Source organism: Calonectris borealis, chromosome 7 (assembly GCF_964195595.1).
Source record: "Calonectris borealis chromosome 7, bCalBor7.hap1.2, whole genome shotgun sequence".
Classification (NCBI taxonomy): Eukaryota; Metazoa; Chordata; class Aves; order Procellariiformes; family Procellariidae; genus Calonectris; species Calonectris borealis.
In genome coordinates this window covers 35,492,701-35,507,491 of record NC_134318.1, presented here as the reverse complement: position 1 = coordinate 35,507,491, position 14,791 = coordinate 35,492,701, and the positions used below count along the sequence as shown (strand labels likewise).

The window sequence follows — 14,791 nt, the reverse complement described above, 5'->3', positions numbered from 1 at the left end:
CATTGCCATTTGTGATTTCGTTAATTTGGTTTCAGTTACATTTTTCAACATTATCTCGTATCAAGTAGTGGACAGACAGAATGTGTTTCAAGGCTGTAGTAAGTACAACATCAGGGGACATCTTCTGACATAGAATTATTACTTCTCTCTCTCCTTTATTAGCAAATAATAGAAAATACACGTCTTTCTAGTAAAAAAATATTTTGCTCTGTCCAGGGCCTACATTTGTTGGGAAAAAAAACCAAAAACTGAAATACATAACCTATGTTTGCATCTCCTTCTTGAAATGAAACACTAAAGAGGATAATATAGAATATTTTGATTCACACTATATGTCCCTAAACTCTTGCATTCAGATTTAACATAATACAAAGGCAACCCTTAACTGCTGTTTCCTTTGTATGCATCTCAATTCATCTGCAACACAACAGCTTTGCAAACCAAATACTAGCTTTACAGAAGGTTTATTATTCATAATTATCTTTCATTTTCCTGTAACTGTAAAATCCTAAGCTACATAAAAATTAGGGGTTTTTTCTACAGACAAAGAAATGCTGCATGTTCTACAAATCAAAATACACACTTTTAAAAATGTCCTTTGCTAAGATGAACTGATTTGCTTGTAATGGAATCTTATTCTGCTAAGACATCCCGTCTGAGGGTACACTGTGGGGTTTGACATCTTTTGAACATTCATGTATTTCACACACGTGTATCCATGATGTGGGTAGGCTTTCCAACAGTTTAAACAGCAATAAGCATTTGAACACTTAACTGCTGAAAAACTGAACCTGATCACCCATGGACAGGTAATTAATCTTCAACTTCCCTTCTCTTGTCCCACAGTTAACAGGTTAATATGGATCACTTTCCTAAGGAATATTCTGATGGCAGCTTCCTGTATTTGCCAGAGGCATGTAAGAGTTTTCAGCCCCCTCCCTCCCCCACCATTACCACAGAAATCTAATTAGCTCCTGGCTCATTCTGGTGCTGCCGTACAGGGAATTTCCACGTGCTTCACATACTAGTACAGCTTCTCTGTGACCCTTTGATCCCACACACCAGTTACATAGGGAGCTAGGGTTTTATGGAGAAGAGAAGTACACATCTTTAGTACCTTCCTGTCCTCAATTGCTTGCAGCCTAAATATTCACCACCCAAAACCAATCCTGCAAGCAGTTTTATGGATATGAAAGTTGGGATTTCTTTCTCTGTTACAGTGAAAATTATTTTGTCTTTGTTTTGATTCCTGCTGTCACAGTGTATTGAAAAGGGCTGGGATTTCCCAGATCAGTGTTCCAGCCATTCTCTTGAGTCACATCTTGAAAGTAAACAGTAACCTGTAACAGTTAAATCTGGTAAGGAGAAACACTTGGGAACTGCTGTGTCATTAGCTTTAAACATGAGATTTCCTTAATATCCTACACACGACTTATATCAGTCTTTAGCACCATGCTACATTTCTTTGAAGGCATAAACTTTCCTCTCTTTGGACAAATCCCTAAAATAGATTTCTCAAAGCAAATTTAATTCACATAAGCATCAATTACAGTTACTCAAGTTACCTGAAGTGTATACTTCTGTATTTCATCCAGGACAAATTCCACTTCTTTTGAGGTTGTTAATGAGGCAAGATTCCCACTTAAATTGTAGCAATACAGTTTGGCATTGTCATAGCTTTCACGACTAGAATTTATGCGGAGGCAGGCATCTCCAATATGACTCCATCCTTCCCCACACAGATGAGCTAGTGTAAAAAGGATATCATTAAAGCGATTTCAAAAAACTTTTAAAAACCCAAGGGAGTCTGAATTTTATCTTCCTGACATCATAATTCAAAATACATCCCACACTCAATTTCCCTTTTCACATCACATAAATTCTAAAATACCAAGTAGTATCATATCGATTAGTATATTTTTATGAAAAGAAACTTTTAACAACTTACAAAATATTTATAAGGTATATGCTAAGTTTCAGCATAACAATATCATCATGACACTATTTCTTCCCTATATTCAGATTTGAGCACAACTAAATATAAAATATTAGATTATGTACATAATTAATAGTGCTTTAACCAATCACTTTACTTAAGTGTTATATAAACAACTGTCCTAGAATTAAGAGATCACAACTTTATGCTATCTTTGCTTTATCATCTTATCTTTGCGTTTAGATTTCCCTAAATACAAATGCAATCAGAATTGCATTTGGAAATTCAGATGACATCTTAGAAAATATTTCCTCTTCAACATATTTCAGCATTACTCAGATTCACATAACTATTAAAAGATGAGTAAGGAATTCAGAACAACTGTTATAGTTAATCTTTACAAAGATTATACAAATGCAGTTTTAAACTGCACAGAATAAGTTGATTAAAGATATTTAATGAATAAAGTTATTTAATGAATAATCTCTGTGAAAAAAAACTTGTGTTCATTAACTTCATCCGGACATAAAGATCAAATAGAGAAGGTTCTAATATCTAACTGCATATATGTAGTTATGAATATGAATTACAGAATAAATATTATTTCAGAATGTTAACAGTCACCTTCTAAGGATATTTTATATTAGCATTTTAATATTCACTGCTTTCATAGTATTACCATCATCAGACAATCAAGAAACTAGATCTTAGGGCCCTATCTGCACAGGGAAATTGAAGTATAATTGAAATATAATTTATAAGATAAGACCCCAGTCAACAAAACTAACAGTGTCAGTGAATATGTAACTAAAGGACTCAGTACGGCAATTCAGCTCTGCACTCAGTGATCCCCACAGGCTAGAACTCGTCACTGGCTTGTGCAGAGATACATGCCATTATGCCTTCGCTAATATTATTATCTCTCCTAACAAGTTTAAAGGTAGCATTGATATATCAATCAGCGATGTAATTACATCTGTGTTCACCTGCATAGGCATGGTTAGGTGGGGAGAGTCAGCACAAGTAAAACAAATCCAGGTCTACTCATTGAACAAATATTCTCTGGCAATAATGGAGAAGATTTACTCAGTTTTGAAAACAGCAATAAAAAGCAGCGTTGCTGCCCCACAGCCCTTACCAGGTAGTGCCTGGCACTCCTGCTGCCGCTGGTCCCACTGGCAGTTCAGGTGTAGCGAGCAGCTTTTGCAGCTGGTCAGTTTATTGCAGATCTGTTCATTTCTCACATGACATTTGGTGTAGTTTTTAACTGACTATAAAAATAAAACAGACAAAACAGCATCTCAAATATATGTCAAACTATCAACAAATCAGAAGTCAAAACTGAAATACACAGCAGGTGGATCCCTCCCAGAAAACCGCAGCCACCTAAAAGCTAGGCTGAATTTAAGCTCTTCGTCTAGATTCCCTTATCAGTTGTGGAGGGTACGAAACACATCTCTAGAGCACAAATCACCCCAACTTGTCCTACACAACTAACTTTGAGTGGGTCAAACAGTACTTTGAAGATGTCAATTCCCTACACAGAGCCCAGGAAGAGCTTAAATAACTAAACTAAATCTCTATTTCTTAGATACTTCAGGGATATTTCATCCTATGCAGGTTAAAGCAAGCAAAATAATCAAACAGAATATAAAAAATGGTGCAAGATATAGGTGTAAAATAATTACACATCATTGACTGAAGGTGCAAGAATATGCTCTACTTTGTTTTAAATTGTTAAATGAAACAAAAATAGGAGCTATAAACCAGTAGTCGTAAAACACAAGAAGGATTTATCAAAAATTTCAATCATGTTATTTTACAGATTTAACTGCAAACCTGCATGCAACATAGCTAGTATAAAATTTACAGAATCTACAGGAAACCATTTTGTCAAACAGTGACATAAAACCAGGAATAACATTATTCCTTTGGTACCTTAGTATACAAGAAAAGGAGTAAATACTGAAGAAATTTTCACTTGGGTTTTTTGTTGGGTTTGGTTTGGTTTTCTCCTGAAAACTGAGGTCTTCCTTTCCAAGTTAGGCATTTTGAATACAAGTCATCCTTTTTCCGCCTTGCATAGTACTTTTAATTAAGTCATAATATTGATATCTTATTTAATAAACTACTCAAAGTCCTCAGCCAATTCATCAGCTTATCCATAAGGCTGTCTCTAACTTCATTTCAAGGTAATAATTAAAAGTAAGTCCTAATACAAGACAGCTTTATACTCACAGAATCACAGAATGGTTGAGGTTGGAAGGGACCTCTGGAGGTCATCTTGTCCAACCCTAACAACTCTTGTCTCTCTCTAACAACAAAAGATTCATTCATGTATAGTAGCAAAAATGGATTGCACTTAGAGAGCAAATGTATGGTTTACATGACAACTTTGGTTGCTTTCCTTTCTAATAGTCTCCTGGACTACGATAAAGCACATCTAAAGGGGCAATATGACAATAAGTTACACAGTTGTTGGCACTGGAAAAATGATGATGATAGGGCATCAACCTACTGCAGTCAGGAGGGAAGACAACCAGCCTTTTTTTTTTTTTTTTTTTTAAAGTCCTGAAATAATGCAATTGTTAAAATGAATTTTCAATCTTACACAGGACCAGCTTCATTCCTGTTGAAGAACACTGCTGTTTAGTTGCCTTTTGTTTGTTTGTTGCCTTTATTGGATCAGATGCCCATCAGTGAGCTTATCATAAAAGGTACTCACTATTTTTCTGCTCTATAAGAAAGGCTACTGTGAAACAAAAAGAACCAAAGAAGCAGTTCTAGGAGAAGGCATCTACACCACAGTATGAAATAGAGCCAAAGGCAATGCCATAAAGTAATAAACTGCCTATCTAAGCCAATAAATGCATACAAACAGTAAAGCACAAAAAGCCTTTGGTACAAACCCACATTTAGTTTCACTCAGTCATGATGCATATTCACAAAACTGCTTGAGAGATGCTTTAAAGTGAATTTTAGAGCACAAGTAACCACCATCTGCTCATTTACAATACCTCAATACTCACTTTTAACACTTCAGATGACATAATCAAAATCCTTAAGCATTCAGATTGTTCTTGAAAATTATATACTCTTTAGTGATATTACACATAGATTACAATTTTCCAACAAAACCAAGATATTTGTTCTATTACTTTCTAATCATGAAGCTTGTTGTGCACTGGTTATTTAATGTTTAAAATAAAATTCAAAGTACTAGTGACTATTCTGTAATAATGTTCTCTGTTGTATTCCCTTATTCCCAGCACTTATTTCCCTTAAATCCAATTTAAACATTGCTTGCCTGAAAATCTCATTAGTTCAATGTAGATGTGAATCCAATAGGTAATTCATATTAACACAATATTAAGGTTATAACTTAAGCTACCAAAGCCAATGAAATTCAGAAATATGACAGCCCATCTGTTACTGAAGTTCTATATTGCTGTAGGATATTTATAATGTTTACACATTGAAGTATGAGTAAATCATGTTATATATACAGTTTCCCACTTATGTCTGATTTACTTAGATTTTTTTAGTACTGATCTTGATATGGTGGTATATAGACAGACTTATGAACTACAGTGATTTTCTGTATATCCACTGTAGAATGAAAATATTACAGTAGTCTATCTTAGAATTTTGGAAATTGCTATTAAATAATGTACCTCTCTCCTCCTCCTGGATTTTTCAGGTTAACAGTATAATCTTGTCTAGTTTGCCTAGTCTAACTGTAAATTATTAATCTAATAGATTTGCTACTATTTCTCTGAAGCTACTCCCAAATCTTACCATTGGGTACTCCTTAGTCTTAAATTTTCTTTTTTTCCTCCAAGATAAATTTGATTCTATTCATAATTCCTTCTACTACTTTATACATTTCCTCTTGACTATTCTTTGAATTCCTCAAATGTAGGCAGATTGCTATGCTTATTATTATCATTGGTATTAGTGTGGCATCCAAGGACTCCTAACATGAAAGAGGACATTAACTTTCTGGAAGCAGTGCAAGCATTACAAAAAGACAATGATTCTTGTCTTTAAGGCACTGTGTAAAAATATTTAACAATGTAGGACTATAGCTCTCTTTGAAGCATCCTCTGGTATCCTATATCCCTCAGCAAGATGTCCTTTATCATACCCTTCATGGGTTCTACAACATTTAGTTTATGTTACCACACTCAGATATAAAATACTTTTAAATCACATACCAATTTGGGTGGTATTTATGTTACTTGCATTAACTGGGGCTTTATTGTATTGCATGTGTGGAGACTGACACACAAGAAATTGAGGGACTGCTACTGGAGGTAAGGGTGTGGTTGGTCGTGGTTACAGAAGGAACACATCCCCCTTGTAGGAACACGTCCCCCTTGTAGCTTTTGAAAGCAATGAGGCTTTCAAAAATACAGTACAGACTGGATGCAGGAATACTTCAGCTGTGTCTCTTCCCATCACAGTCTCTTCAAACAAGAAAATTACAGGCACTCCACTTGAAAAGACACATCAGAGACTATACTCTGACCAAAAGAGTAGTACATTCATGTGCTATTGCCTGGTGTTCTTGATCCCAATTGATTAAGTGTTCTCAATTTATTCTGCCCTCCCATATGTCTGCTGTTTGTTACAGTAAAAGAGCAGGTATTTTAACAAGCTTAATGTGAAGATTCAGAATAAGAGCTGACATTTTATAAGGAAAGTGGGTTTTTTTCATTTTTTTTCCCAAGCACTTTTATGGTTTTGAAAAGAAAACATTTTCTCTCAATCAACATTTTTCAAGTTTAATGTTATATTACCGCTGCATTTCAAGCCTTCAAAATACTTTCCTTAAGTAAAACAGGAATAAGTTACTTTATTTGCAAACTTTTAGTGTGGGCAGTTAACATTTCTATACACTGAAGGATTATAGGCCAACATTGTAGACAACCAATGGAGCATATTATTAAAGCTACCCTATCTGCAGTGATTACTTCAATTTTTACTGTAGAGGAGTAAGACAACAGAAGGGGAGAAGGAAGCCATTTCTTGTTAATTCCTGAAGTTTGCCTTTCAGGACTGCTGTTTGGATCTGAAGTGGAGTTTGTGTGGAGCCAGGAAATGGGAAGAGTTATTTTGAGGATATACAGAATCAAAACCAACTTATTTTGATAAGTAGTGCAAGCATTTCCCTCTGTTTCCCAAAGAACAGGGTGGAGAAGGAGACAAAGAGTGGGTTGGAGGAAAGAAAGAAAAAAAAAGGTAAAAAAAGATACAGAAGGGAAAACCTTCAAAATTCTTTCACATTATAAATATCACAAAGAAGCCAACACATTGTCCAGTAACAACCTACAAGGGCACATAAATATTTTTACATTTTTCAGCCTATAAGTCTGTCAGCACTTGAGCCAATCACAAATATAAGTGGCATGATACTTCTCCAAACCCAGCTCACCCTCCTCTTTCTCAAGCACATTGCTTAAAGAAGGCTGGCAAGCAGGAGGCATTCCAGTACTTTCAGGGCAATCACACTTTTTGAATGTATCTACATGTGCCTGCAAAAATAAAACAGCTTTATGGCCATAACATGGACTTGCTATATTGCTATCCTTAAAAATTATTACTCTCTTAATATATTAAGGCTCTCTGCCACTTTATCAACGAATATTTTGCTCTGTTTCTGAAGAGCAAAAACCAAGCGATAAAGTAAATTTTTTTACTCTAAAATTCAGGCACTCTCTAGTCTTCCTCAGTAAAGAAAGGTTTGCCTTTTATTGCAACTGGTGGGCCCTCTTCAGTCATTTCCTATTTTATTTGCCACAAGGTACAAAAAGATTTTCCTTTCATGGCATGGCTCCTCCCTGAGGAGCAGACCAATTCTTTGCTTACTCTTCCATGCTACTATCTGAAGAAAAATGACACCTTGTAAAGGTGCAGCAATTTAAAAAGAAATTAATCTCTCCCCCAAAGCCTTTTTTTTGTTGTTGTTGTTGTTGTAAAAACTGGAAAGTAAAATTGTAAAATTAACAGCTTTTCCTGAGAATATTTCCATTACAAAATATTAATAGTCAGTTTTATGAACAACACAATCAGCAAGGGGCTATCATTCTCACAGGATGAGAGATAAAGCTTTTTATGTGCAGATGTACGAAGTCAATACAGTTTCATAAACATAAGCAGATCCAGATCGGGTGGTTTTCCTCTATCAAGAAACAGGCAAACTGCATTAGAATCAGTGAGGACCAGGAAGACGCTTTGGATATTATAGTGTACAAATGAAAGTGTCAAAGTGCAAGATCAATGGAATGGACTTAAGGGCAATGAACTACTAGCAAAAGTCAATACAATCTACTCTACAAACCACAAGCAGGACACAGAAGTTTTTTTGAAAAAGCAAAAGCAAGGAAGATGTGAGACAGAGAAGCTAAGGAAAAAAGGCAGATATGAGCATGACAGAAAGCTGTTTCTCCCAATTTTAGAAGAGGAAAGAGTGATATGTAGTGCCTAGGTTTTACAAGTTAACCAAAATATTCCTGTCTAAATTTCCGTCTTTGATGCAGACATCCAGTGAATGGGAGAAATAGAATAGGTACATCAATGATGTCATTTCCTTCTTTGTGGCAAAGTCTTATACAATATTCTATATTTCAAAGCTGAAAACAGCCCTGGATGAGATGCAAGAGGCTCCATGAAAGAGCTTGAAAGAGGAAGTTATACAGATATTAGTATGTCATATTTCCTGAAGTCTGTACTTGGCATAAGACAGTATTAATGACAGTATTATAGTTGCTTTTGCCCCTAAGGCAAACCAGTATCTGTATTTGCACATTTTTAAAAAAAAGGTAGAGTAGGTGTTCTTACCATTTTTAGCATCCAATCTCAACAAAGATAATTTTTTTTTTTTTTTTTTAATAAGCACTACATTTTAATATGGAATAACTTCAGTGTATTATGTAAAAACACTGTAAGCAGTCTGGGGAATTTCAATGGTGTAATTTCTCAAGGCAACCTTCAAAATCCTTATTATAACAGACAAAATCTTTAAGATATATTTAATGGTAGAAAACAGACAACAAGGCACTACTACTAGCATGCTGTTCAATCTACTCATGAGCCAAATTTCAGTACCATCTTGAACCACTCCACATATTTTAAAGTAAACTGTTTCCCGGTTGGGCAAGACAGGATAAGCATTCACCCCTCAATATTTGCATCAGATACAATGGGGTCAACTAAAACTATAGTATGCAGAAGTATCCCACTTATGTGAGTTTTTATGGGAGAAAAACAAACCAGCTTGCTAGTGCTGAAATAAGCCAGACCTCCAGAATGACCTGGCACTGCAAGCCTCTGCTTGCAATTACATCAGGTATGAGTGTAATGATATATACCTTGATGATCCGTGAGTCTGCATAGTAGTGGAATATAGTGTTCTGTTAATGTGCTGACCCATATCAGATGGTGAGCATAGGCAGGTATATGTGTATCATCAATGCATTAGTACTACTTATGAAGTCCATCTGTCCAAACAGAGTTATTTCAGGGAAATTTCCATATTTTACAGCACTTCCAATCAGCAGAACAGTCACTGCTTTGCAAATATCCATGACCACGAGGCCAATGCCAAACTGATTGCCAACATATCTTTAGTACTCTGGCCAGTTTCCACGAAGCAAAAGTAACAGATTCTAAAACATTATTGTCTGTCTAATCTGGATGTTCTATGATCTAAGTAATAAATCAAGGTCTCTGTACAGCTGCAAAAAATGGGGCCTTCTCCTTGTGATATTTCTGCGTCTACAGCTTGTTATCCCATATTACCATCACAGTATTGTCACAACATTTTCATTTTGTGGGCCTAGTCCAGAAGTAGCAGTCTATGAAAATGGATAATCAGCCTGATCAATTCCGTTTCTCCACATGGTGCCATTCTGTTGATGCTGGTTTGGTGGGTTTATGTCGATAGCTGCAAAATTCTGTCTCTATCGTCTCCCAGCCAATACACTAATTTTGCAATAGCCACCTTCAACTTATGATAGTAACTCTTTTCAGAAATCATTTCAATGAATTTTCACTATCCCATTCTTTAGTAACTCCACTAACAACCTTTGCTATCCACTTCAAACCCTGAATAAAAGACAGGTAATGATATAGAGAAGACATGCATCAGTTGCTAATTATGCTGACAATCTTCGCCATGAAAGGTTGTCAAAGAAGGATACTGAACTGAGATGCTTGTGCTAAAATACCCAGTGCTCCACATTTATTAGGGATGAAGATGGTCTGCTCCTTAGCAACTGTTCCTTGCTTAAGAGTTGAAAACCACGATTAGAAAATTGGCGCCTAATGTAGAATAATGTGTTAGGAAAGGAAGAGCCTTTGAAGATCAAAGGAAACTAACCATTAGTGCCTGGAATGTGAAATCACTCTGACAGACTTGTAACATGGCTGCTGATGAAATTGTGTCTGCATTGCTTTTATTAGCAGGGACTAGCTACGAATGCCAGTGATTAGAGCTGGCTCTGCTCACTTTGAAGGGGCAAGATTTGAGTCAGAGTCAAGCCAACTCACACCTTAATTTGTCTGTCTGGAGAACAAGATTGATTTGCATCAGGTTCAAACCAGAGCACAAGCTACTTTTACTAATGGAAGTGTGTAAAGAAAGGATTTTGAACTCAAGTACAGTCAGGTGTCGGAGCTAGATGAAAAGTATCAGGAGGCAAATTTTATAAAGCAAAAAGACTATTATAAGCTTGTCAAAAATCAAATGAACAAGCAAGAGATGCAGTAGCTGGTGGACAACAACGTAAAGTATAAAACATGGCACTAAGCAATATTAAAAATCAAAAAATATAAACTTGTATGAATCTATATGTTCTTATTGCTTGTCTATACAAAGATCAGAATAATCTTACCAAATTAACAAGCCAGTTAATCTCACAGTGACAGAGACTCATATTCCTTTAATGAGATGACAAGTAACTCCATGACTTAAAGGAAAACATTTCTATGATGATCAATGATCAGAATACCAAGACTAATGAGACTGACCTGGTCCTGTTTGAAAGTAGAAAAAAAACTGAACAGCCACCCTTCATGGGATTCCACGGTTTCTGCCTGCATAGTGTACACCGCATACGCACAAAATCCAAGTGGATAATGTCTCTGGGACATTCCAAATGTCATTAATTAGGAGATAATAGTATTTGTCCTGAGAGATATACAGTGGGCTAACACAATCCTAAAGAATACATTAATTTTTTTCCCTGGAATAGATATCTTTGCTGCAGTCCAACTCTGCCCTCTGCAACACTTTTACTGCAAGAGCCAGGCAAACATGTTTATGTTTATGTTCAAAACAAGCTACTATTAGTCTACTATACCCCTTTCCTTTGCTGCAACAGGCCACTAGTTTAGCTACAAAAGAAACAGTATTAATAACATGATCATAGATTTGCAAAGACTCACCATGCTACAGTTACTATTTGCTGAAATGCACTTCTTGTCATCACACCACTGGCACCCGTTTGTATTGGCAGTACAGCTCGCACAGTCCGCGTATCGGTAACATCTGTCATCTGCAGCAGCTGTAATACACATGAAAGTCAAAAAGAAACATTGCGCAGAAGTAGAATAATACCACATTTTAAACGCTTGCTTAGAGTATTTTCTGTTACACCCTTCATTTGAACTCTAGCCATTCCTAAAGGTTTAAGTTACTGTAGGAAATTAATTCTATTCAGTTAATAAGATTTACTCCTTTAAAAATTCCTTTAGTAACAACTGTATTTGAAGGTTCATAAGTCTCATATCAACTAAAGGAATATTCACTGATTTGCAGCATACAAACTCTCTTAGCACAGTGCATAAATTAAGAGTATCAGAAAGTTTCTAAAACTATTCATTCTTCACTTCTCTAACACAGAATAAAGATTTTCTTCAGATGCAGGTTTCTGACAAAAATATTAGATTGCTATGCGAGAAGGCAATGGTAAAAGTAGTAAATAAAAAAATCTAAGATATATATTAGCAACACACAGACATTTTAAGTCTTTATAAATTAATTTATAAACCTAATAATGATTGGTAAGTTATAGTTCTGCCCTTTCTCTACAAAAAATATTTGAAGAAGAGTTCCTGTTAAATCCTCAATACAAGCCTTCAGGACTTGGACTAAAATTTATGTTATTTAAAACAATTTGGGACACAAATGATTCCTTCTGTTTAAAGGAGGCAAAAATTTGAAAAATCACCATGACCCAAAACAGGAGAGTTCCTACCATCTCCTACACTGATTACCGTATTTAACTCCTGTGTGGTTTGGCTTCTTTAGTCCTGGGATTGTGCAAGTTTAAGAGATTCTCTTGCCAGGTAAGCCTTGCTATTGAAGAATTAATCTTTTGAAAACCCACTAAAATTTCTGCTTATCCTTTAATATTGACTATCAGCAGTTTCTCAGATAATGCTCTCAACCAGATAATAATTGACCCAAGTGGTATAAAAGAATATATGAAAAATCGGCTTTTGGCAGAATATTACCACTTGAAATGGCAGCAGTGAAGCAGTGCTGTCCACACAACTTCTTCAGAACGGGAATTCTACACATCTACATCTCTTGCAAGTTTAGTTGTAGTTTATTCCCACTGCAGCAGCTGTACTTTAGAAACTGCTCTAACTTTTTTATTTTCCTTCAGGCTGTCTGTCCTTTGTTTTGTTTGGTTTTTTTTTAAACACCTGTTGATATGATCAGCTTTTCATAAGATCCACTTTCATCTGTATTACTTTTTTAATTTAGTGTCTCAAGATTTTTCTTTTTATAAAGAGCTGGAACTTTCTAGACTCTAGATCTCTAAATGTTACGAAACTGTACAAAAGCAGTTCTTTAGAAAGCTTTACCTGGATAACCTTTTTGTTATATAATGCACCGTTTTTCCAAGTTTGCAACTTTATATCCCATTCAGAAACAAATAAAAGCTAACAGAAAAATAAACTGTCTCGAAGCATTGATTAATAGCAGACCTAATAATTTTTTAACAAACATTAAAAGTAGACTGGCAGTTTAATCGTATGGTAGTTTGTACACATAGCACACAGCCAAAGTTTGATTAGCAATTTTATACTGTGCTGAAAGGAAAAATATAAGGTGTATGTAGCAGGGATGCATATTCTGTTCATGTGAAGTATAAGAACAACATTTTCACAAGCAATTTATCTATGACAAGCCAAAATACTTAGGAATAGGGTGCAACTGTTATTCATAACGCTAAATTGCTGTTTCAAAAAATATGGCTATCACAATGCCACATAGAAATTCATGTGACGAACGTGAACCCATTTTGACATACTGCAGCAAAGGGCTTGTTTGCTTCCAGATGTGACTGTACTAGACTGTACTATACTCTTCTATACAAATACTCCTGTTTGATAGGTAATCTACTTGAAGCAGTGATGCTTTCCCTCTCTCTCACTGGTATATACAGACATGAAAATGCCATCTGCCTGTAGTGCCAGATATCACTTGCAGCACCCATCTGTGCTCTGATTGCTGTTATGCTTTCCTGGAATCAGAAAAAAATCAAGGCTTTTAGATAGATAGATGGGGGGGGGGGTGTGTGTGTGTGTGTGGGGGGTGTGTGTGTGTGTGTGTGTGTGTGTACCCTGAAACAGGAGAAGGTGGAGAAAGAGGAAAATTAATTTAGTTACAATATTTCAAAGCTCACCCTTTTATAAAAGCTTCGAACACACTGAGCCAAATCCAATCTAAAGTCATTTTATGCTTTAGCTCCCCAATGAAGTAAACTCTTTTCTTTGAACCCTCTTATGTTTTGTATCCCTTGGCACCTTAAACTTGTGCTCTTCTGCACCTACTTCCCTGTATTTAAAATAAAAAAAATTTCCACAATTGAATGATTTTAAAAATTAATCCATAAATCTCTTGCATTGGGTATTCTTAGGGAGGAATATTCTTAACAGTCCAATCACTAGTTCCACCTGGTTGGTATTTTGGGGGGCATTTTAGGGGTTTTTTCCCCCCTATCTCCTACATCACATTGCAAATTTGACACTGTAAGACTAAAATTCACTTACCTGTTTTCTTAGGACATTTTGCTCTAAGGATGTTATTAGCATGTCCAGATTCCCAGGATTCACAATGTTTCTTGTTCCACAGACACCTTATCCCTGGACGAGCATTTTTACACAGCTCTTCATCTCTGAATGCTTCACAGTTTGGAGGCTTGTACACAAGGATGTCGTTCAAAAGAACACTCGAAAAACCCCCAAATATATACATGGACCTATTAGGGAAAAGCAAGTAAATATAACTAGGTTTTTTATTGTAGTTATAGATACTTTTTCTTGATTTCTTTAGCTGTCTTGATATACAATAAAAAAAACCCACATAATATTATAAAAAACATTCTTCACCTCTCTCTAATAAAGACTCTGTCAGTGGTTCCATTATAAAGATTGATAAGTTTTTCAATGTGTTTCTCCATGGAGGTTTAGACTAACAAAAAAATTGCTCAAAGTGCACTGTGCTATATGTATTAGTGAGTGACATATACCAAATATCTGGAAAGAAGAAAGAAGAGCTATGGAGGAAACTACTCATTTTTGGAGTTAGATAATGAGAACAGAGTGTGAAATAATGGGCTGCAGGAAATGAGAACATTTTTCTTCAAGAAGATTTCAAAGACAGCCAGTAATAATTGGCAGATGGATATTTCTTTTTGGTAATATTTCTGGTGCAGTAGCTGTTGCCATCAGAACCAGAAGACTAGACTTAGGACCTTACCCTTCTCATTTAAAATTAAGAACATCCTCAGGTAAAAGATAATAATAAAGAACCTGTACACCTGTATCACATACTCT

The 14,791-nt window shown here is 35.7% G+C and overlaps 1 protein-coding gene across 1 annotated transcript in view; it reads right to left on the bottom strand.

Moving 5' to 3' along the window:
• The window catches only part of ATRNL1 (attractin like 1), a 543,008-nt gene that overhangs the window by 421,293 nt on the left and 106,924 nt on the right, over positions 1–14,791 (bottom strand). Inside the window, exons 12-15 of the mRNA XM_075155134.1 lie at positions 14,006–14,214; positions 11,387–11,505; positions 3,075–3,207; positions 1,566–1,747 (exon numbers count right to left, since the gene is read on the bottom strand). Coding sequence (XP_075011235.1) covers positions 1,566–1,747; positions 3,075–3,207; positions 11,387–11,505; positions 14,006–14,214 — 643 coding nt within the window. The remainder of the gene's footprint in view (positions 1–1,565; positions 1,748–3,074; positions 3,208–11,386; positions 11,506–14,005; positions 14,215–14,791) is intronic.